The sequence below is a fragment of the Schistocerca nitens genome, chromosome 8, assembly GCF_023898315.1.
Source record: "Schistocerca nitens isolate TAMUIC-IGC-003100 chromosome 8, iqSchNite1.1, whole genome shotgun sequence".
Classification (NCBI taxonomy): domain Eukaryota; kingdom Metazoa; phylum Arthropoda; class Insecta; order Orthoptera; family Acrididae; genus Schistocerca; species Schistocerca nitens.
Window position 1 is genome coordinate 245,684,184 of NC_064621.1, and position 25,891 is coordinate 245,710,074.

The 25,891-nt window shown below is 44.6% G+C and overlaps 1 protein-coding gene across 1 annotated transcript in view; it reads left to right on the forward strand.

Annotated features, from left to right (window-relative positions):
* LOC126199505 (uncharacterized) overlaps positions 1 to 25,891 on the forward strand; it is a 117,285-nt gene that overhangs the window by 11,140 nt on the left and 80,254 nt on the right. Inside the window, exons 2-3 of the mRNA XM_049936428.1 lie at positions 6,043 to 6,191; positions 15,139 to 15,318. Of these exons, the coding sequence (XP_049792385.1) occupies positions 6,043 to 6,191; positions 15,139 to 15,318 (329 nt within the window). The remainder of the gene's footprint in view (positions 1 to 6,042; positions 6,192 to 15,138; positions 15,319 to 25,891) is intronic.

Below are 25,891 nucleotides of genomic sequence, written 5' to 3' on the forward strand. Positions count from 1 at the left end.
CAAAAACTGTTTGACTTAATGCCCAGGCCTATCAAGGCCGTTATTACGGTGAGAGGTGGCTGTTCTGGATACTGATTTCTCAGGGTCTATGCACCCAAATTGCGTGAAAATGTAATCACATGTCAGTTCTAGTATAATATGTTTGTCCAATGAATACCAGTTTATCATCTGCATTTCTTCTTGGTGTAGCAATTTTAATGGCCTGTAGTGTATAAGCGCCGTTCCGCCTAGCCGCGGCCGAACGATACAGACCTCCAGGAGACAGGTGGCTGATGCATCGTTTGTCCCAGGAACTACGCCGCCGAGCTGAAGAATGGAGGCAAGACCTCAGGGAAACAAAGATGGGCGAAATGTTTCTCCAGACTAGGGAAGAGTGGCAACTTGTCAGGGCACTACGCCAACCGAGACCACCAAAGAGAGCAATACGCGGCCCCGATGGCCTTATATATGACTCTCTTGGCTAAGCTGAATTTTATGCCGACGTATATGAACACCACATGACAGCTCCGCCCCCACAGGCTGCAGAGGACGCAAGGGGAGAGGACCGTATCCGAGAACGAATCGCCGACTTCCGCCAACTCCCCACGCAACAGAGGCCTGTTCTTAGCACTCCTGCTGAAGTTAGAAAACTCTTCAGGAAGACGAACAACTCGGCGCCTGGCAAGGATTCTGTGACAAAAGCCGATCTTAAGCATCTTCCGAGAAACGCCATCGTTCTCGTAACTCTTATATCAACAGCGGCTTATTCAACGGCCACTTCCCTGCAGACTGGAACACGGTGAAGACGATCCCTATTCCCAAAAGAGGAAAAAACCCAACGTTGCCAGACAGCTGCCGCCCGATTAGTCTATTGTCCACACCCGGCAAAATATTGGCATGGGTGCTGCTACAGCGTCTCAAAGACTATCTGGAAGGAAATAACATCATCTGCCACTTACAGTTTGGCTTCCAGCCACGGTTATCGGCGGTGCTTCAGCTGCTTCGGATCACAGAGTCCATACAGCTCAACCGGAATAGACGGAACTCCACAGTTGGAGCTTTCCTAGATATCGAAAAGGCATATTATCTGGTGTGCCATGCCAAGCTTATAGTCAAACTAGTCGATCAAACCCGTCTCCACGACTGCTGCATCAAGATGATTGATAGGTTTCTGCAGGACAGGCGTCTGTTTGTACAAATAGATGGGAAGAAATCAGCACTGAAAACTGTCTCAGCTGGCATCCCACAGGGAGCGGTGATACCGCCATGCCTGTTTAATTTGTATATTAACGACATCCCCACCATTCAATACGTCACCGCTAGTCTGTACGCCGATGAAACGGCCTTCCTAGCCTCTGGAAGGAACATCGAACAACTTGTCAACAGGATGCAGCGACAACTTGTCGTCACCGAACAATGGACACGGCCGGAACTGAGGACGTGACTTGCCATCAATGGACAGCCAATACCCTGGACTACGACGACGAAATACCTGGGAGTGATAATGGATAAAGGGATGACTTTTGCCCCACATGTAAGATACACTCCTGGAAATGGAAAAAAGAACACATTGACACCGGTGTGTCAGACCCACCATACTTGCTCCGGACACTGCGAGAGGGCTGTACAAGCAATGATCACACGTACGGCACAGCGGACACACCAGGAACCGCGGTGTTGGCCGTCGAATGGCGTTAGCTGCGCAGCATTTGTGCACCGCCGCCGTCAGTGTCAGCCAGTTTGCCGTGGCATACGGAGCTCAATCGCAGCCTTTAACACTGGCAGCATGCCGCGACAGCGTGGACGTGAACCGTGTGTGCAGTTGACGGACTTTGAGCGAGGGCGTATAGTGGGCATGCGGGAGGCCGGGTGGACGTACCGCCGAATTGCTCAACACGTGGGGCGTGAGGTCTCCACAGTACATCGATGTTGTCGCCAGTGGTCGGCGGAAAGTGCACGTGCCCGTCGACCTGGGACCGGACCGCAGCGACGCACGGATGCACGCCAAGACCGTAGGATCCTACGCAGTGCCGTAGGGGACCGCACCGCCACTTCCCAGCAAATTAGGGACACTGTTGCTCCTGGGGTATCGGCGAGGACCATTCGCAACCGTTTCCATGAAGCTGGGCTACGGTCCCGCACACCGTTAGGCCGTCTTCCGCTCACGCCCCAACATCGTGCAGCCCGCCTCCAGTGGTGTCGCGACAGGCGTGAATGGAGGGACGAATGGAGACGTGTCGTCTTCAGCGATGAGAGTCGCTTCTGCCTTGGTGCCAATGATGGTCGTATGCGTGTTTGGCGCCGTGCAGGTGAGCGCCACAATCAGGACTGCATACGACCGAGGCACACAGGGCCAACACCCGGCATCATGGTGTGGGGAGCGATCTCCTACACTGGCCGTACACCACTGGTGATCGTCGAGGGGACACTGAATAGTGCACGGTACATCCAAACCGTCATCGAACCCATCGTTCTACCATTCCTAGACCGGCAAGGGAACTTGCTGTTCCAACAGGACAATGCACGTCCGCATGTATCCCGTGCCACCCAACGTGCTCTAGAAGGTGTAAGTCAACTACCCTGGCCAGCACGATCTCCGGATCTGTCCCCCATTGAGCATGTTTGGGACTGGATGAAGCGTCGTCTCACGCGGTCTGCACGTCCAGCACGAACGCTGGTCCAACTGAGGCGCCAGGTGGAAATGGCATGGCAAGCCGTTCCACAGGACTACATCCAGCATCTCTACGATCGTCTCCATGGGAGAATAGCAGCCTGCATTGCTGCGAAAGGTGGATATACACTGTACTAGTGCCGACATTGTGCATGCTCTGTTGCCTGTGTCTATGTGCCTGTGGTTCTGTCAGTGTGATCATGTGATGTATCTGACCCCAGGAATGTGTCAATAAAGTTTACCCTTCCTGGGACAATGAATTCACGGTGTTCTTATTTCAATTTCCAGGAGTGTAGAAAATTGAATACTATGAAGATGATCCGGTCACTCACGCCGTTTTTCCCGAGCAGGAATCTAAACCCGTCAACGAAATTAAAAGTTTATCGAGCAACGGTACAGCCCTCCCTGCTGTACGGCTCGGCGACTCTAATATACGTAGTTTGCAACCACTACCAAATAGGTGTCGTCTTTTTCACAAATTAGACTAGTATCGGGGAAATGACCGCCATCTTGTGAATGTAGGCCAGACCCTACCACGACATTGGCACAAATAGAAAGTGCCTCGAGCCATTATTGTGCCCCCACAGGACCATCAAAGATGATATAATATTCAGTTATTCGGTATTTTACATGTAAATAGTTACTGTCACTCACTCGTACAACTACCTAACCAACACCTTCAAAGGACTCAGCGGCCCACAGAGAGCCCAAGTCCCTTTGCAAGCGAATACACACTCGAGAAGAAGAAATAAATCACTTTTTGGACCCAAAATGCCGCAAAAAAAGCAAACAAACAAACAAAAGCCGCGGCCGCAGTGGAAGACGAGCCGTGATATCAACGCTTTAGCGGTGACTTGTGAACTGTATTATTTGCTTGCATGGAAATTGTATATATCGAAGGACATTCATTATTTGCATGTCGCCAATTGCTAGCGGACCATGTTTGTAAATACGCAATGTTAAGTATTGTCAATTTACTTAAGTGTAATAAAAACCATGAATATGATTACTTGAATTGTTGTCTACCTACCCAGGAAAACAGCTTCCTATGTACCCTAGTTAGACGAGTGGGCAGGACACGACAACAGGATTACTGGACGATGGATCGGTCGCACTGGACCAAATGATTCAGCCTTCCATTACTGGCTTCCAAGGTCACCGGACGTGACTGTATGTGATTATTTCTTGTGGGGGGGTTTATACAGGGTGGAGCAGAGGAAACGCATGTTTTTTGAACAGCTAGTACGCGGCGACAAGAGGGGGTATTGACCTTGAATGAATGTTGGCAGACTGCCCATACAATGCAGTTTCAGTCGCTATGGAGCATTGGAGTGTAGAGCATCGCGTGTTCGTTGTCGAGCAGTACTTTGGAAACAATGATTCCGTAGTCACAGTGCAATGTCTTTTCCGTCAAAATTTTAGAGTTGGACGTCGAGGTACAGTGCCTGATCGAAATACCGTACTCCGATGGGTTGCAGCATTTAGAAGTACTGGATCTGTGATGAAAAAGAAACCACCTGGTCTTCCCCGCTCAGTTCGTACTCCGGAAAATGTAGACCGAGTGAGAACGGCATTTCTTGCTAGTCTGAAACGATCGGCTAGACGACAGGCTGTAGTGCTGGGTATGTCACGTCGTTCGCTTCACTGCATCTTTTATGATCATCTCAAGTTTCACCCGTACAAGATAGTGATCGTCCAACAGCTTAGTGAAGGGGATTTTGCACAGCGCAGACAGTTTTGGCCCGTAATGGACGAAAATTTACGGAAGATGCAGATGCTACAGTCTTCATGAGTGATGAAGCACATTTTCATGTAGACGCTTGTGTCAATGTTCAAAATTGTCGGTACTGGACGCTGGAGAAGCCATATAAATTACACCAAAGACCTCTTCACAGTTTAAAAGTAAATGTGTGGTGCTGCATTTCAAAGATGGGGATTGTTGGACCCTATTTTTTTAAAGAGGAAGGAACTGCAGGTGCTGTGACATCAGCCGCTACGTTAAAACGTTAAACAACTTTCTTCGTCCACAACTTGAGAGGAATATGGTTTCAGCAGGATGGTGCCACAGCTCACATGGCGAGGGCATCTATGGAAGTGGTTCGAGAAATGTTCTCAGGACGTGTTATTTCGAGATAGGGTGATGTTTACTGACCCCCTCGCTCACCCGATTTGTCGTTATGCGACTCCTTTTTGTGGGGATATTTAAATCAAAAGGCTACATGAACAAACCCATACAATCGATGACCTGAAGAATTCCATTCATGAGGAAATTGAAGCTGTGACGAATGAAATGTTGGAGAGAGCCATGAGTAGCTTTGGCGAGAGGCTCCAAATTTGTATCCAGCAAGAAGGACGTCATCTCCAAGACATTATTTTTCGAACCTAATTAAAGTATGTATATTTCAAAACTGCATTAAAAAAATCTATCACTTAATGCTTGTTTTTATTATTTTTATCAAACCGTGTCCCAGCCATTCAATAGTGAAAAATATGCGTTTCTTCTGCTCCACCCTGTAGAAGACTGTTTATGTGCCTCCGTTACGAACAACAATGAATGAGCTGAGATGTTGCGTAACAGCAGCTGTGGAAGCTATAACTCAGGACATGCTCGCTGCAGTGTGGGAACAATTTGAACACCGCATTGACGTATGCCACGCATCTCAAGGGGCGCATATTGAACACCTATCAAAACGTATGAAAAAAAATTTTTTTTGAGTTTCCCATTGATCAAAAACCAAAATTCATTGGTTATGTTCATTAATTTCAGAAATATATACGTGCCAAATTGGATGATTCTTTTTGATACACCTTGTAGTGTGCACGTGGGCAGATATACAAACACACTAGAAGATGTACACAATGTATTGTAAACAAATGTGAACTGATTGCTACAGCCGCGCGGGATTAGCCGAGCGGTTTGGGGCGCTGCTCTCATGGACTGTGCGGCTGGTCTCGGCGGAGGATCGAGTCCTCCCTTGGGCATGGGTGTGTGTGTTTGTCCTTAGGATAATTTAGGTTAAGTAGTGTGTAAGCTTAGGGACTTATGACCTTAGCAGTTAAGTTCCATAAGATTTCACACACATTTGAACGTTTGATTGCTACACTTACAGCTGAAGTAATGAGGTTAGTCGACCGGAACCGTATTAGGTAAAGGCAAATAAGTGTTGTTGCGGGTACTCATCAGCTCCCCTCTATGCGAACAACGTGTGAAATACACGACAGAGGCCATAACGGGCGCGTGATTGAATATTGAACACCATATCCCTGTTTTAACCACAAATCCATAGTTGAGATCGGAAACTTCTGGCTGGTAGTGTGTAGTTGATATTTAGCAGAGAGCAGTGGGGCCCGGCGAATGCTTACTGACGTGTCACTCCGTGTGTCGAGTGCAGCGGCAGGTGGCCGGCACGGAGGCGCTGCCCGCGGTGCGGGAGCTGAAGCTGCGCGTGATCGCCCGCGAGACGAGCCTGCAGCGCCTCAGCCTGTACGTGCCCGCGCTGCGGGAGCTCAACCTGGACGGCTCCTGCCTCTCCTCTCTCAGGTACAGTGCACACACCAGTGGCCATTCAAACTGCTACACAACGAAGATGACGTGCTACAGACGCGAAGAACATGCTGTGATATGCAAATGATTAGCCTTTCAGAGCATTCACACAAGGTTGGCGCCGGTGGCGACACCTACAACGTGCTGACACGAGGAAAGTTTCCAACCGATTTCTCATACAAAAACAGCAGTTGAACGGCGTTGCCTGGTGAAACGTTGTTGTGATGCCTCGTGTAAGGAGGAGAAATGCGTACCATCACGTTTCCGACTTTGATAAAGGTCGTATTGCAGCCTATCGCGATTCCGGTTTATCCTATCGCGACATTGCTGCACGCGTTGGTCGAGATCCAATGACTGTTAGCAGAATACGGAATCGGTGGGTTCAGGAGGGTAATACGGACGCCGTGCTGGATCTCAACGGCGTCGTGTCACTAGCAGTCGAGATGACAGGCATCTTATCCGCATGGCTGTAACGGATCGTGCAGCCACGTCTCGATCCTTGAGCGAACTCATGGGGACGCTTGCAAGACAACAACCATCTGCACGAACAGTCCGACGACGTTTGCACCAGCATGGACTATCAGCTCGGGGGCAGCGGTTACCCTTGATGCTGCATCACAGACAGGAGCGCCTGCGATGGTGTACTCAACGGCGAACCTGGGTGCAATGAATGGCAAAACGTCATTTTTTCGGATGAATCCAGGTTCTGTTTACAGCATCATGATGGTCGCATCCGTGTTTGGCTACATCGCGGTGAACGCAAATTGGAAGCGTGTATTCGTCATCGCCTTACTGGCGTATCACCCGGCGTGATGGTACGGGGTGCCATTGGTTACACGTCACGGTCACCTCTTGTTCGCATTGACGGCACTTTGAACAGTGGACCTTGCATTCCAGATATGTTACGACCCGTGACTCTACCCTTCATTCGATCCCTGCGAAACCCTACATTTCAGCAGGATAATGCACTACCGCATGTTGCAGGTACGGGCCTTTCTGGATACAGAAAATGTTCGACTGCTGCCCTGGCCAGCACATTCTCCAGATCTCTCACTAACTGAAAACGTCTGGTCAATGTTGGCCGAGCAACTGGCTCGTCACAATACGCCAGTCACTACTCTTGGTGAACTGTGTTATGGTGTTGAAGCTGCATTGGAAACTGTACCTATACACACCATCTAAGCTATGCTTGACTCAATGACGAGGCGTATCAAGGCCGTTATTACGACCAGAGGTGGTTGTTCTGGGTACTGATTTCTCACGAGCTATGCACCCAAACTGCGTCAAAATGTAATCACATGTCAGTTCTAGTATAATATATTTGTTCAACGAATACCCTTTATCATCTGCAACTCTTCTTAGTGTAGCAATTGTAATGGCCAGTGGTGTACATCACCTCACTCTTCCTCCGTCTAACCTCAGCCATCTCTGTCTGACCATATTCACGTGTTTCGCGGGCGGCGAAATGGAAGGAAGCGTTCTGGATTTGCTTTATCACGTGATGCCTTGGTTACTAAATAAATAAAAAATGTGTTAGATATCTGTAAAAAAAGCGGAAGCCACTGTTACTGGGTAGCCACTTCTCACTTCAATGCTGCTGGAACGTTCCTTTCCTCCATTCCTTGGTTACGTCGGTATTGCACGAAACGGGCCTGAACTGAATCTACGCACTAGTCGCGATTTGCGGCGCGCCAAACTACGTGACGTACTGGCATATTAATTGGAAACGTTCGTTAGCGGACGCGTATTAATTCTCTGCACTGTTACACATGTATAGCCGAGCGGTCTAAGGCGCTGCAGTCATGGACTCTGCGGCTGGTCCCGGTGGAGGTTTGAGTCCTCCCTCGGGCATGGGTGTGTGTGTTTGTCCTTAGGATAATTTAGGTTAAGTAGTTAGTAAGCTTAGGGACTGATGACCTTAGCGGTTAAGTCCCATAACATTTCACACACATTTGAACATTTTTGAGTGATAGTGCTTGAATTTTCGACGACCCGTGCCTGTTGCGGGAGTTAAAAATGCACTTGGCTTGTACACTGTCCAGTCACGTTAATGTGATCTCCTGTCAAAAGTCAGAGTAACCTCCTTTTGCAGCGGGAGACGTCCAGGAAGAGAGTCAACGAGCTTCTGGAAGGTACCCACGCGGATATGGAGCCACACTGACTCCAGTACCGTGGCTAAATGTACTAGGTTTCTCGGCAGATCATCCATGGCTTGAATGTGCCGATCGAGGTGATCTCACAGACTCTCGATTAGTTTTAAATTCGGTGACACTGGTGACCAGGGCAGTACGGTAAAATCATCCTATGTTTTTCTAACCACGCACGTACACTGCGAGCTGTGTGCCATGTTAGATTGTCCTGCTGGTAGATACCATCATGCCGAGTGAAAAACAAACTGCATGTAGAAGTGGACATGCATATACAGGGTGTTACAAAAAGGTACGGCCAAACTTTCAGGAAACATTCCTCACACACAAAGAAAGAAAATATGTTATGTGGACATGTGTCCGGAAACGCTTTCTTTCCATGTTAGAGCTCATTTTATTGCTTCTCTTCAAATCACATTAATCATGGAATGGAAACACACAGCAACAGAACGTACCAGCGTTACTTCAAACACTTTGCTACAGGAAATGTTCAAAATGTCCTCCGTTAGCGAGGATACATGCATCCACCCTCCATCGCATGGAATCCCTGATGCGCTGATGCAGCCCTGGAGAATGGCGTATCACAGCCGTCCACAATACGAGCACGAAGAGTCTCTACATTTGGTACCGGGGTTGCGTAGACAAGAGCTTTCAAATGCCCCCATAAATGAAAGTCAAGAGTGTTGAGGTCAGGATAGCGTGGAGGCCATGGAATTGGTCCGCCTCTACCAATCCATCGGTCACCGAATCTGTTGTTGAGAAGCGTACGAACTCTTCGACTGAAATATGCAGGAGCTCCATCGTGCATGAACCTCATGTTGTGTCGTACTTGTAAAGGCACATGTTCTAGCAGCACAGGTAGAGTATCCCGTATGAAATCATGATAACGTGCTCCGCTGAGCGTAGGTGGAAGAACATGGGACCCAATCAAGACATCACCAATAATGCCTGCCCAAACGTTCACAGAAAATCTGCGTTGATGACGTGATTGCACAATTGCGTGCGGATTTTCGTCAGCCCACACATGTTGATTGTGAAAATTTACAATTTGATCACGTTGGAATGAAGCCTCATCCGGAAAGAGAACATTTGCACTGAAATGAGGATTGACACATTGTTGGATGAACCATTCGCAGAAGTGTACCCGTGGAGGCCAATCAGCTGCTGATAGTGCTTGCACACGCTGTACATGGTACGGAAACAACTGATTCTCCCGTAGCACTCTCCATACAGCGACGTGGTCAACGTTACCTTGTACAGCAGCAACTTCTCTGACGCTGACATTAGGGTTATCGTGAACTTCACGAAGAATTGCCTCGTCCATTGCAGGTGTCCTCGTCGTTCTAGGTCTTCCCCAGTCGCGAGTCATAGGCTGGAATATTCGGTGCTCCCTAAGACGCCGATCAGTTGCTTCGAACGTCTTCCTGTCGGGCCACCTTCGTTCTGGAAATCTGTCTCGATACAAACGTACCGCGCCACGGCTATTGCCCCGTGCTGATTCATACATCAAATGGGCATCTGCCAACTCCGCATTTGTAAACATTGCACTGACTGCAAAACCACGTTCGTGATGAACACTAACCTGTTGATGCTACGTACTGATGTACTTGATGCTATTACTGTAGAGCAATGAGTCGCATGTTAACACAAGCACCGAAGTCAACGTTACCTTCCTTCAATTGGGCCAACTGGCGGTGAATCGAGGAAGTACAGTACATACTGACGAAACTAAAATGAGCTCTAACATGGAAATTAAGCGTTTCCGGACACATGTCCACATAACATATTTTCTTAATTTGTGTGTGAGGAATGTTTACTGAAAGTTTGGCCGTACCTTTTTGTAACACCCTGCATGTGTCGTTCCATTGTCTCATTCATAATAATGAGATCGCCCAGGGAATGCCACGAAAACATTCCCCAGACCATAATGCTACCTCCTCTGGTTTCTGCACTTACTTTCAGATGCTTTAAACCATACACACCAATGGCGGTCTGTCCGTTGGAGCATAAAACGCGATTCATGTGGAAAGGCTCCCAGTTGCCACTCATTGGACATCAGGTTGCGGTACTGTCCTGCGAATTCCAGCCTTTCTCGCCGATAAACAGCAGTCAGCATGGGTGCATGAACAATGTGCCTCATGAGGAGGCCCACAGGTAGCAACGTTCGCTGAAGGGTCGTTGAGGAGACACTGTTCATAGGCTCTTGGTTCACCTGGGTGATCAGTTGCTCAACAATTGCACGTCTATTTGCCTATACACATCTCTGCAGCCGTCTTTCACCCCTGTCATCTACGCTGCATGGTGCACCACAGTTTCCTCGGCACTTGTGGATAGCGCCGTTTTGTCATGCACAGTGACACACGGCGGCATGAAAACTGTTACAAACTTAGCCGTTTCAGAAATGCTCCCACCTTGGGCCCAAAATTCAATGATCGTGTGCTTTTGGACGCCAGATAAATCATTCCATTTCCGCATTTCGACAATGACTGCACTATTTCCCACGTGCGCTCCTCACGCTTTATATATTGTCCACTGCTAGTGCTGTCAACTGCCCCATGTGAGCAGTTATTGCTTGTTGACGTCGAGCATAGGCCATGGTCACATTAACGTGACTGGATCGTGAAATGATTTGACTTATTAGTAAGCATCAACAGTACTGGAATGTTGGGGACAGCAGCTCACAAATGAAGGAACAACTATGAGAATTGCTTCGACATCAGGGTGCCTTATCACTTGAATTGGTTGACTGGGGAATGGACATAGGTGCTCACCATGCAGGACCCGCCAAACTCTCATGTGGTCGGCTTGCACGGAGTTGGCAACTGCACGGTTTCCTGTTCCTGGACAGATTTCTACATGTTCCAAAGCGTCTTCTTCACATTCTGAGAACTGTGTCCTTTCCCTGGCTCCCGCACCCCACAGGGTTCCTCTTCCACTCAGTCAACCATCAACATTTGTAATGATTCAAATACTGATACAAATATGATCTGTCGAATCTTATCCTCACCCACCTCTGCTGGACCCAAGATCGCAGATGAGGCGGTGTTTTCTGTTCGTTTGTAAAAGATAAATGAAGAATACATTACAAGTGATGAGTCAAATTTGGGCTTCTATCATTGTTATGACTGTGATACTGCCCTTCCTCCTCACGTATATCCACGTGATAAGCCGTGTTTAATCTGTATTCAAACTGACTGCTTGATTGACGTCTGTAAGTAAAATCGAGTCAGATTCTTCCAACGCCGTACATGAAGGCGTCACATTATTTGGGTTCCACTTCTTATATGAGTTGGGAGCAGGTCCAAAATGGTCCAAATGGCTCTGAGCACTATGGGACTTAACATCTATGGTCATCAGTCCCCGAGAACTATTTAAACCTAACTAACCTAAGGAGTCACACAACACCCAGTCATCACGAGGCAGAGAAAATCCCTGACCCCGCCGGGAATCGAACCCGGGAACCCGGGCGTGGGAAGCGAGAACGCTACCGCACGACCACGAGATGCGGACAGTTGGGAGCAGGTGAGACGCACCATCACTGACCGTCATTGATTAAAGACATGATTTTTATCATGCTGAGATGTATGTAGAAACAAAGCCCGTGATCTCTCGCACAGGTGATGATGCGAGGCCAGTGAAACAAATAGCTCGTTCCGAGTTGCCAGCGACAACAGAGTTCAGGTAGTGAACAGCCGAACAGAAGCAAAGTCCACAATATAGCGACGGTTGTCGTAGAGGGTTATAAATTCGTCCAGAGAGTAATCCGAAGTGAGAAACGTGAGCACGCAAAGGTGGATGCAGAATAATCGTAATGGTCAATAGATTAGGCGAGAGTTTAAGTGACGAATGGCACAGTTTATCTGAGGTATCGGTTCGAGACCAAGACTGTATTGATACTTGGGACGGTAGGGGATATTCAGTCACTGTTAGATACAGTTGTAGTAGTGTCTTTACTATTAAAATTATGACACTGGAAAATGTCGTGGAGTTACAGCCAAAGAACAAGCAAGAATATAATACATAAATATGGGTCGTGGGGTTATAGTAGGAATCGTCCTGGCACTTGGCTGAAGCGATTTAGGGAAACTACAGAATACCTACGTCAGTATGGCCAGATGGAGACTGGAGTCTCCATCATCCCGAATGCAATATCATTATGTTGAAATCATTGCAATCTCAGTTGGTTTATCTCTACTGTATAGTACTGTTTAGCAAATAAATTATTTAGTGATGTAAGAAGTAAATATTGTTCATTCATTTCCCATCACCGATCACCACACACACAAAACACACATTTTTAAAAAAACATGTAAACCTACGTACTTGATGACCAGTCACTGTGTTTGGATTCCATTTTGTGTACGCAACTTGCCATTAGTTGTGAGGAATAGTCGTGAATCGTGTATGGTTCGCTCAGTTGGTAGAGCACTTGCTCACGAAAGGGAAAAGTCCCGAGCTCGAGTTTCGCATCGCACACAGTTACAATCTGCCAGAAGGTTTCATATCAGCGCACACACTGCTGCAAAGTGAAAATTTCATTCTGGAAACTTCTCATAAGCTTGACTAAAAAACTGTCTCATCAGCCATCCATAATAACTCAGAGGCCAGAGACAAAAATCATTATAGGGCAAAATTTCGGTGCGAAATGACACAGCTGTTTTATTACTATTATTATTACTTGTGTTATATCTTTTACCTAACCCCTACTCTGTGTAATTCTTCACTACAAGGAATATGTTGCTTAAGAATACATTTTTATCTTATTTTCAAAATAAGTTATCTCTTTCATTTCCTTGGGCAGTTTACTGCACAATTTAATTCCTTGGTAATAAGTGTTATTTTGAGTATTATGTCCATTCTTTCATGATAAATTCAAGTTCAGTCTAGTTGTTGTTCCATTGTCATGGACAGAATAGTTTGTGCCGTTCATAACTGACTGGAAAATGAACTCACATGATGTTAAAATCTCCAATGTTTAGGACGGATCTTTACCTCGACGCCGATTACTGATTTTGCTTGTTATTTTTATGAATCTTTTTTGTAGTTTGGAAACCGTGTTCATATTTTGTGCATTTGTTCCCCATTAAAGAATTTCGTAGCTAAAAATTGATTCTGTATGTGAATAGTATGTAACTGAAACACACTGGCTATCACTCACTGGTGACAGGACTCCAAGGGCACAATAGACTGATGACATTCTGTCTGCAGTACATCGTGTTTTAACAACATTTCAGCTGAATGTCAGTATATACTCTCATCATTTTTGTGTTTGTTACACTGTATACACAAGTATCATCTACATTTAATTCAACAATGTCATTTGTCATCTTCAACCTGTAAGCCAATCCATTTATTTTCTTTATATTGGATGTAACTTTATTTCAGACTGACCAGCTATAAACTGCCTTGAGAGTTTCATTTTCTTTCTCTGCAAGGAGTTCTCTTAATTTCCCCGTGAGTATGTTGCTGTCACTAGCAAAGACAATTTTCCCCATGACATGTGTTACTGGGAAAGTCACCAATGTATATCAGGAACATTACTGGTCCTAATGTAGTACCCTGAGGAGCTTCTGTATTATTGTACTGTGGTCCTAATAAGAGTTTTTCTAAAAGTTTTGTCTTGATTGAAGTTTGTGTTATTTCTACTACTTGTTCCCTGTCTGGTAGTTATGGTCAGAATCAGTCATTAGTTACACCCCTTATTCCTAATGATTCTAGCCTATTTAGTACACTGTCCTGTCACATTAATGTGCCCACCTGTCAAAACCGTGTATAACCACCTTTTACAGCGCGGGACAAGAGTCAGTGAGGCTCTGAAAGGTTCTGCCAAAGATGTGGAGCCATGCTGACTCCAGTGTCGTGGCCAGCTGTGCTAGGTTTCTCGGTTGGCGATCTATGACGCAATCAGCTCGATCGAAGTGATCCAACAGATTATCGATTGGATTTCAATCCGGGGAGTTTGATGGCCAGTGGAGCACTGTCAACTCAGTCTGGTGCATTTCAATGTACACACGTACACTGCGAGCCATGTTACACGTTGCATTGTCATGCTAGTAGATGCCATTGTACCGAGAATACACAGACTGCATCTATGGGTGGACATGGTCCCCAAGAACAGATGCATATGAACAGCAGTCAGTATGGGCACATGAAACAGACACCTGCAGCGGATGCCCATACGCAGCAATGTTCGCTGAGGGGCCATTGAGGAGACACTGTTGATAGCCCCTAGGTTCATTTGGGTAGACAATTGCTTAACAGTTGCACATCTATCCGTCTGTACAAATCTCTGCAGATGTCTTTCACCCAGTCATCTATATCACATGGTGCACCACGACTGCCTCTGCGCTGGTTGTGGATAGCACCATTTTGGCATGCATGGTTTACTTTTACCACGGTAACATGCAAACAATTTACAAAATTAGCCGTTTCTGAAATGCTTGCACCCTTGGCCGGAAAGCCAATGATCATACCCTTTTGAACAGCAGATAAATCTTTTCATTCCCGCTTTTAGACAAGGTCTACACTATTTTCCGTGGCCCCACAACAGGCTTTATATACCCTCCATGGATAGCGTTGCCATCTGCCGTATGTGGGTGGTTATAACACATTGATGTCGTGTAGAGGCGGTGGCCACATTAATGTGACTAGACCTTGTAGTATCTTATGGAATCAATATCAGAAGCCTTAGAAACATTTAAGAATATACCTGTGACGCACGATTCCTCGTCAGGAGCTTCAAGTAATAAAACACCAACTCACAGTTGGTCTGAGAGCTGGTGCTGTTGTGCTGTCAGGGACCTGGGCTGTGGTCTGGGCTCGCTACAACTGCTGCGGCTGGCTGGCTGTGGACTGGACTCTCTGGATGGCACCAGTGGACTTGCCGCCCTCAGGGAGCTCCACGCCCCCAACAACAGGGTCTCAGACGTCAGCCCCGCCGCGTTCCTGCCGCGCCTCAGAGTGCTCGACCTGCGACGGTAGGTCTCACATCCTGCCCTCTGATCCTCTGTCCCACTAATGTCACGGCCAACAAGTCACTTGTTACACCCACAATCAGCCACAAGTACGTTCCACTGATACCATCTAAGGCAAAGCTGCTTCAGTTGTGACATAAATAATCCAGAGAGTGTTTGCTCAAATACAAACTTATAAGGAGTATGCATGTCATACACCGATGCAGTTGTAAATTGATTGCTCACCTCACTAATAAAATAAGTCCCATGGCTTATTAGCATTAGCTCAATGAGCTGATTTCCTGTAATTAGTTGTGATGTACACGTACTGAATTTACTTCACAAATAAAATTTAAATAAATAAAACTAAAGGGCTTAATATATCAGCTGTAGGAATATGCCTGCTTGACAATTGCTAATGTACAGAGACTTGGTGGACAGGAATAATCACATGCATTGGTGGACGGCATGAAACACTGTACATATGTATGGTATATTTATAACGAAAAATGGTTCAGATTTAACTATCTGGAAAAGTAAGACAATAGACATCAATAACGTTCTTGTTGAATACACACATAATCCCAACATAGAAGTCCATTTCAGACTCCCAGTAAGGAATATGCCCTCCTTGGGCACCAATGCACGTTTTGCAACCATTATGCGTGCTGGCTACCAAACCGTTGAAGAGTCTTTGGGGAATACCTTCCCACTCCTCTCCCAAGGTGGTTTACAGTTCTCGCAAGGTCTGTGGGGGAGAGAGGGGGGTGGGGCTGTTCGCTGAGAAACACGTCTGCCAAGAGCTTCCCAGGCATGCTCTCTAGGCGTAGGTCTGGGGAGTACGCAGGCCATTCCACACGTTCAGTATCTTCACTTTACAGTGTGTCCGACACCTCAACGGTCCTGTCTCGCCGCTCGTCGTCGTCGTCAGTAAACAGAAAGTGGAGACCTACTGCACCCCTAAACAGACGTACATGATCCAGAATAACCCTCCTGCAGTATCACTGTGTAACGGTACTGCGACCAAAGATATGCAGCGGTGTTCAGCCGTTATGTATAATGCCTGCCCACACCATAACGCCTAGGCCATATCGATGGCGTTCATGAACATTCTATGCTGTGTAACGTGTTCCCCTCTTTCTCCAAATTAACTGCTGGCCAGAATCAGACCGCAAGGAAGCGGGACTCGTCGGAGAACATCGCTCTGGAGCACTGTTGCTGGCCCCAAACAACATGCTCCCTACACCAAAGAACTCTTTCTCGACGATGAAGTGGGATGCGGTTAACAGGCTTCCGAGAATACAAAACAGCCCAATTTAATCGCCACGAAATGGTTCTGGTAGAAACACGTGTACTGGTAGCGGCTGCAAGGTCTGCAGCGATCTGCCTAGGAGTGAGATGTCTGTTCCGTTTCGCCACTAGAGCTATGTATCGATCCTCGTCCAGTCTGGTGGTCCGTCTACAACCACCGGCACGCTTCAACTTGCGTTTCCACCTTCAGCGACCATTCTTAATCGCGAGGTGACACTTTAGAATACAGTCATTACCGGCGGGCATTCAGCCGTCTAATTGCTCTTCGACGGTCGTAATCAGTTAAATAACGTCTTGCAGATATGTTACAGTACCACACGGAATGGTTCCATAACAACCTTCGTTGAACACCGTATTGCACGAATTGTCGAATGCATACAGAGCGTTCGTGCACAGGCTTCGCTGCATTTAACACGTCTCGACCTCTGCAGTTCCTTGTACTATCATCGGTCGGATGTTCTGCAGGAATTGTCGGTTGCCGTGTAGCAACTGTGAGCTATTCCTTGACAATTGTCAAGCAGTGTAATTTAGATACATAAAGACAAGGGCTAGTAGAAATCCTTAGGTAACAGAAGAAATATTGAATTTAATTGCTGAAAGGACAAAATATAAAAATGCAGTAAATGAAGCAGGCAAAAAGGAATACATACTTCTCGACAATGAGATCGACAGGAAGTGCAAAATGGCTAAGTAGGGATGGCTAGAGGAAAAATGTAAGGATGTAGAGGCTTATCTTACTATGGGTAAGATAGATACTGCCTACAGGAAAATTAAAGAGACCTTTGCAGAAAAGACAACCACTTGTATGAATATCAAGAGCTCAGAAGGAAACCAAGTTCTAAGCAAAGAAGGGAAAGCAGAAAGGTGTATATAGAGGGTCTATAGGAGGGCGATGTACTTGACGACAATATTATGGAAACTGAAGAGGATAGAGGTGAAGATGAAATGTGAGATATGATACTGCGTGAAGAGTTTGACAGAGCGCTGAAAGACCTGAGTCGAAACAAGGCCCCGGGAGTAGACAGCATTCTATTAGAAGTACTGACAGTCTTGGGACAGCCAGTTCTAACAAAACTCTACCGTCTGGTGAGCAAGATGAATGAGACAGGCGAAATACCCTCAGACTTCAAGAAGAATATAATAATTCCAATACCAAAGAAAGCAGGTGTTAACAGATGTGAAAATTACCGAACTATCAGTTTAATAAGTTACGGTTGCAAAATACTAACGCAAATTCTTTACAGACGAATGGAAAACCTGGTAGAAGCCCACCTCGTGGAAGATCAGTTTGGATTCCGTAGAAATATTTGAACACACGAGGCAATACTGACCCAACGACTTATCTGAGACGATAGATCAAGAAAAGGCAAACCTACGTTTCTAGCATTTGGTAGACTTACAGAAAGCTCTTTACAATGTTGACTGGAATACTCTCTTTCAAATTCTGAAGGTGGCAGGGGTAAAATACAGGGAGCAAAAGGCTATTTACAATTTGTACAGAAACCAGATGGCAGTTATAAGAGTCGAGGGACATGAAAGGAAAGCAGTGGTTGGGAAGGGAGTGAGAGAGGGTTTTAGCCTCTCCCCGATGTTATTCAATCTGTATATTGAGCAAGCAGTAAAGGAAACAGAAGAAAAATTCGGAGTAGGAATTAAAATCCATGGAGGATAAATAATTCTGTCAGAGACAGCAAAAGAGTTGGAAGAGCAGTTGAGCGGAATGGACAGTGTCTTGAAAGGAGGATAGAAGATGAACATCAACAAAAGCAAAACGAGGGTAATGGAATGTAGTCGAATTAAGTCGGGCGATGCTGAGGGGATTAGATTAGGAAATGAGACACTTAAAGTAGTAAAGGAGTTTTGCAATTTGGGGAGCAAAATAGCTGATGATTGTCGAAGTAGAAAGGATATAAAATGTAGACTGGCAATGGCAAGGAAAGCGTTTCTCGAGGAATTTGTTAACATCGAGTATAGATTTAAGTGTCAGGAAGTCGTTTCTGAAAGTATTTGCATGGATTGTAGCCATGTATGGAATCTTTCGAAATGTGGTGCTACAAAAGATTGCTGAAGATTAGATGGGTAGATCACATAACTAATGAGGAGGCATTGAATAGAACTGGGGAGAAGAGGAGTTTGTGGCACAACTTGACTAGAAGAAGGGATCGGTTGGTAGGACATGTTCTGAGGACTCAAGGGATCATCAATTTAGTATTGGAGGGCAGCATGGAGGGTAAAAATCGTAGATGGAGACCAAGAGATGAATACACTAAGCAGATTCAGGAGGATGTAGGTTGCAGTAGGTACTGGGAGATGAAGATGCTTGTACAGGTTAGAGTAGCATGGAGGACTGCATCAAACCAGTCTCAGGACTGAAGACGACAACAACAATAACAACAAAGATTCCTTCCATCACTAATTGGGTTGTTCATTTCAAACGAGCTACATTGATTTTAGTCACCCTTTGTGAAACTATTTAACAACCTACTCAGAAGTGTTTAAACTATCTTTCATTACACAATGATATTCAAAAACAATAACACGCCTATCCCATTTTCTCAGGGTCATTTTTCTGGGTTTCAGTCACTTTGAAACAAATGGAAAAGTGGGAGGGGGATTTCTACTGGAGTGCTTTAATGAACATCGTTATCAGACAGGGTGTGGTTAATTGTTGGCATTGGCTGTCACGTAGTTTTCACGCTGGATCCCAGGGAAAACAGCATCTCTGGGTAGCAAGCGTCGCTCGTTTCTGGCTGCAGCTAGACCAAACAGTTAACAGTGGTGACTGATTATCGGAACAAATATCCGAGTTGGCATATCAAAAGTGCGAATTTTCCAGAATGCTGTATGAGAGAGCAGACTGTTATATTCGTACTGTAGGAGACTTCGCTATTATGCCTGATGTGAGACATTCCAACTTCTGCTGGGATTGGCGAGCTCGGACCTTTGTTCATATAATCGAATTATTTGTTAGACACTTACGTTGCTGTTCAGTAACTACCTCTTTCTTACGCTAAAAACACACCTTAAACAACGTCTCCTCTAAAATAATTACAAAATTACACATTCTTGGCTGATATATTGACCTAGAAACCTGCATCTTGCACTCCGTTCTAAAGTTGTAAGATTCTTGTAAAGAGCAGACTCGCCCACTGTGCACCATCGTAGAACCAGCACACCAACAACACCATGTCTTCCACGCAACCATAAAAGCACATGGGAAGGCTTGCCTTGGGTGATATCTTGTGTGATGCTTTCTTTTTTATATAATATTTGACATAGAGTAACTGAGGAGCACACAATACCAGTTCAAGGCATATAACGTTAATATGTGTAGATCATTACAATTATCGTAAGATGATTGGTTTCAGCTGCAATGAGCAGCTGTCTTCGTGCCATGGAACAGTTACGGCAGCTACTCGTCAAATTTATGTACCACGTAGCACACTGTAAGTATGATCGTCTGTCGGTGGTACATAAAGTTCATATAAAATAATAATCTGCAAAATTTAAGTTAGGTAATGTAACTCTTGTTCTCCAATAAATATAAAATAATTTTGAGAGCCTCTTCAGTGACCAATGTGGCTGGGGAAACTTACACCAGGTGGTAAAAATATATGTTTTGCACTAAATGTTCCAAGGTCTTGCATTACATCAAATGGTTCAAATGGCTCTGAGCACTATGGGACTTAATATCTATGGTCATCAGTCCCCTAGAACTTAGAACTACTTAAACCTAACTAGCCTAAGGACATCACACACATCCATGCCCGAGGCAGGATTCGAACCTGCGACTGTAGCAGTCGCCCGGTTCCGGACTGAGCGCCTAGAACCGCGAGACCACCACGGCCGGCATTTGCATTACATCAATGAATGTTGTTTTCATTATTGGGGAATCAACTATATGAACTATCGGTACCTGGGAAATAGCCAGTACTCTACGAATTGGTGATGCCTGATAAAGAGGGAATATCTCACATTGCAGGCTGTATCCTACATTCGTGATTCACTCTCAGAAGCTGCCGGCGAATGAGTAGTGGCGACTGAGTTCCCTTCCCACTGAGGCTTCAGACACCTTGGCCAACCTGAACAACTCTTGGTGGATAGCGTCAGTAATAATCGATAATAGTGACTCACCAGCCTCAGCACAAAGGCTGTATACAGTGACTAGTAAAGACTCCTCATAGCTCATATCATCCGTGATGATGGATGGTAGTTTCCAGCTAACGAACACCAGCACAGATAATGAAGGCATTGTGGTCAGTTTTATCCCTTCATTATGGATAATGTTGGAGGTAGAATATGAAAAAAATGGCGATCCACCAGTCTCAGCATCGAGGCTGACACGCTTATACCTATCCATGCCATGTCATTGGTACCCTAAATAATGGATAGTTCGTAGTGGTGGCCTAGCAGTCTCAGCACAGGGGCTGTAGATAGCTGTGACCTACTAAATTCCATCATGGCAGATAACTTCAACGTCACTGGATGGTAACAGGTCATCAGTCTCAATACAGAGGCCTAGTCACCCATAACTAGCTTTATCCCCTCGTGATGAATCGTTTCAGTGACACAGATCGTTTAACCCATTACATCCCATCGTACGATTTATCATACGCTTGCTCTTCTCAGGCATATTTCTCTTCAGAAGCTATTTGTCGATAACTGAAATATATCTTTAATGTTTTATTGTTAGGTTGAAAGTCCGTTGTTGAAACTAACAGTAGCAGTCGAGATCAGGATTTTTTATTTCCTGGTGGAAAGCAATTGTTGTAGCGCTGTTGACTCTGCTGCTTCTCGTCATGGACAGGCGGTAAGTAATAATAAAATTATGATGTGCAGGTTCATAATTTCACTCATATTATTATGGATTAGTAATTTGAACACCTAAATGCAATATATAAGCACAAATTGGAAAAGAGTATTTTAAAATGAAAGGAAGTTTCAAAGAGTATTTTATTTGCTTTGTTGTGATACTGGCTTACATCTTTACGTATGAAATGTCATACGCTGGGTAGTAAGGGGCCATTTTCTCGCAACTTGTCAGATTCATTTCAGATACAATTTGGGAAGGAGAGGGACTTAGAAGAGGCTCTAAATATCATTTTCTCCACAGAAGATGATGATGAAACTTTGTCTGACATATTTGATACATGTCAGGAGCTTGAAATTGTATTTGTTCCGCCAAATGATGGTGAATACACTGATAAAGATGATGCAAGTAGTGATGCAGAAGGACAACCCGCCACTGTTGCTGGTTTAGGGAAGAAGGTTCTGGCATAAACTGCAGCGATAAGATCAGTAAATACTGATGGCCTTGTTGAAAATGTTACATCTTTATCCACTCTAGAGGAAAATACCTGCTGTTCCGTATCACGATCGAGGTCCCTAATTAGGAAAACAAGACAGTGGATGGAAGAAAACTAGACTCTTCACAAAAATTTGAAGTACCTCGTGATCCTACATCTGATATAATAGAACGTCTCCGCACATCAAACTCGACTCCTATAGATCTTTTTCATAAAGTTTTTTATGCTGATTTGGTTGAGATTCTGACGAGAGAGACATTAAAATAAGCTGCTCAAAAGGGACACAACATACAAATAAGTCACGATGACATCGACAAATACGTGGCTATTTTGCTGTTATCTGGATATTGTAAGGTCATGCATAGACATATGTACTGGGAGATCAGAGCTGACACAAACAATGCCCTTGTTCGAATTATATCTCCAGAAATACTTGTGATGAAATTCATAGATTCTTCCATGTCAATGATAATGACAGCATTGAAAAAGAAGATAAAGTTTATAAAATTCAGCCATTAATTTCACATCTAAATAAGAAATTTCAAGACATCATAGAGCCTCTAGGGTCAAACTTTTCCTTCGATGAGGCCATGGAGCCGTATTATTGCCACCACTTTATGAAGCAATTTGTAAGTGGCAAACCGAATTGGCTATGGTTTCAATTGGTGGTGTTAAGCTATATTTAATGGACATCTCATCAAATTTGAGCCATATGCTGGAGCAAGTCAGAGAGATCACAAAAGCCACTGGAACATTCTGTAGTAGAAAAACTCTGTGTGGGCTACATCAGTCAGAATAGCACAGTGTACATTGATAAGTACTTTAACTCTTTTCCCCTACTTGAATCTCTTACTTCAAATGGAATCAAATGTATAGGAGCCCTGGGAAATGACCGCTTGGAAAAGGCGCCCATGTCATATATGATATAAAGAAGGCACCACTCATGTGTTACGTGATACAGCGAATTCTATCACACTTATTCTATCACACTAGTAAGATGAAACGATAATAGTCAAGTGACTCTGGGGACAAATGTATTGGATGAAGGTGTATTAGATAAAAGTAGACGTTGAGGTAGAGTAGAGAGCCAAAAAAGTTTTCCATACTACAGCCTTCCTTTGTACAGAAATATAATCGCCTTATGGAAGGAGTAGATCTTTTTGACAATCTACGAAGTCTATGCAGCATTCGAATAAGATCAAAGAAATAGTACTGGCCAATGATCAAGTTCTGCCTAAATGGTCCTTTTGTGAATATGTGGATCCTATACCGGCAGCTAAATAACAATGTAAGCTTACTGGAATTTACCAGACGTATTGTACATCATTTCTGACTTCGCCCAAAATTGAAAAGCCAAGAAGTGTGAGGCCAAGATTTCTGTCAAAGATGCAAGAAGACAATATCTGATAATGCTGGGCACATGGTTGTTGAGCAGAGCACACAAAGAACATCTAGACAGTGTGGTAAATGCACAAAATTTCACTGTGTAAAATGCAATGTGGGACTTCATCCGAAGCGATGTTTCATTTTGTACCACCGGCGCTAAGCAGTCTAAGTTGACTAATAAACTACTATTTTTGTCATTTATCCTTTATTATTGCAATGTCTTACTTTATTCGTGTAATGCAGTACCGTTATTTTGTTGGTTCTACTATATGAATTTTCCATGTATACTAAATGGATAAATAAATAATGTAACCTTAAAATATAAATAAAACGAACATTATAGTACCTGTAAATTATTGTTGTACTTTTTCTTCATTTATTCGTGTAATGAATGATAATCACGAAAATTTCAACATATTAGTTGTGATAAAATTGTGTAAGGAATTCTACCCCTCACTGCCCACCGTATATCATACGTTAAAAAAATTATGAATTTAAGGCCACCATCAGAAATTGACATTCATGATGTGATTAATAGCCGATGTGGGTAGTGGATATGAAATTTTATCAAAATAAAAAATATTAATTCTGGGATATAATGGGTTAAGCACCTTTGGCCAGCCATGTTTCTTTGTCGTGGATGATGATGATGCGCAGCTCTCTATGTCTTATTGTTCTGTACAACAATGCCCCTATAATCGAGACGGAAAAGAATTTGTTTCCTTGTAAGGTGGCTATAATTTCGCACCTTACAAGCACCCATCCACATACTTTGCCATGATATACAAACACAATTAGGTCTCATGTGATAGGTTGTGCATCGTATATGTGAATATATAAAGGAGACTGACATTGTCTCATATGCCTTTAAATAATTGTTAACGCTTATTATCATATTAGTAGAGGTTGGAACGCCAGTGGAGATGAAACGGCAGGCAGAACTCAAGCTCTGGCTGAAAGGCCCGCACGGGTGTCGATCCCGCTTAAACACAGGAAGTTGCCAGTTGGACGTCGTGGCACCTGAGTTCTGGAGCACAACAGGGTGACGGGCTGACGCAATTGTAGTAGGGTCGGAAGGATAATTGGATAATACTTCCGAACTCTGCAAATTTTGGACGCAGGTGAGAGGAACGAAGAGGAGGCACCTCGGAAACCAAGCAGGCTGGGTTATTCAAGGATTTTTACTCAGAAGCCTACCATTGTACGATCATAGGTTTTTCCTCGCAAACTTTCCACACTGGACGACAAAAGACTAAAATATGGTTGGTCGGCGTTCGGAAGAATCTGTAGAGAGGGAGAATATTCCGTGGTTTCGGGAATATGATTCGTTTTCGGAATTACGATGGTGGGCAGCCGAGCTTTTCTGGGAGGCCAGCGGTGTAGAGAAGAGGTCTTCGTTGTGAGCGCCCGTGTGTGACGGTCGCTCGGTATCAGCTTCGTAGGCACAGACGGACTTGCTGTCTTTGCTCTCAGGAGTGTTTATAGTTAGAACAGTTAGGCAATGTACTGTTGAGAACCTATACGATTCTGGACTTCACCTCCGGGTTGGAAGTCGTCGTTGAGTACACAGCGTGCAGTAATTGAGGGCACTTCCTCTGCCTATACTTACGTTGAGACGTTATCTGAACTCCGTCCTTGTGGCTGGGAGTTCGAGTTTCTCGTCTGTAGAACACAGACAGGAGAAGACAGTATGAGAGTATATTAGTCAGAGGACCGCCTTCTGTCGTCCTAGTGTTTGAAAGAGTTTATTTGTGGCTGGAGTTCTTCCATCGTCGCAGACGAGTACGAGAACCATCACTTCGACGCACTGGACGCAGTACATATGGTGATATCGCAAACGGCTTCGGCTTCTTGGGGCTATAAAGCTAAACAGCTGTGATCACGTTAGTTTATTTACACAGGTTCCAGACCACCGTAGACCACATTTGAAAGTAATGTCTTCTAGTGTTTGGTACGTAGACGATGTCAGTCATTTCGCGTTATTGAAATTAGATCGCGCTGTCATGATAAGGGGCAGAGTTGGGCAATTGATTAGTAATTTTACTTAGGAAATGTAAAGTTTATAATTTAAAGGTTTTTTAATCTACAGTAAATATATAATCAGGAACAATGTTTATCATTCAATCGTATTAGTTGCCTTAATCATTCATTTGTGTTTAGGTTGTAATTTACATGTTAAAGTCCATTAAGAGATCTTAAGATCTGCTTCAGGGGGTAGTCAGACAGGGCCAAATCTTCATTTTAGCGTTTATCATTTTCCGTTTTTTTTTCCACCTGCCTGGAGTAGCATCTTCTCGCAATGTCTTATTGTTCAGTACAAAAATGACCCTGTAATCGAGACAGAAAAGAATTTGTTTCCTAACAGTAAGAGTTTCACAGATATACTGAACAATCTCGTGTGAGAAAAGCTAGAATACAGACCCCTACGGATTACTAAATGGTTATTCTCATAATTTCAAGAACGTATCATGTAACGATCGTTATAAAAAAAAGTCAATCTCATACAGACCACTACAGACAGTTACTTCTGGAAGTGCACCAATCGCATTTCAAATACGAGGAGTGACTAATTGTTGAGGAAATATTTGTACACC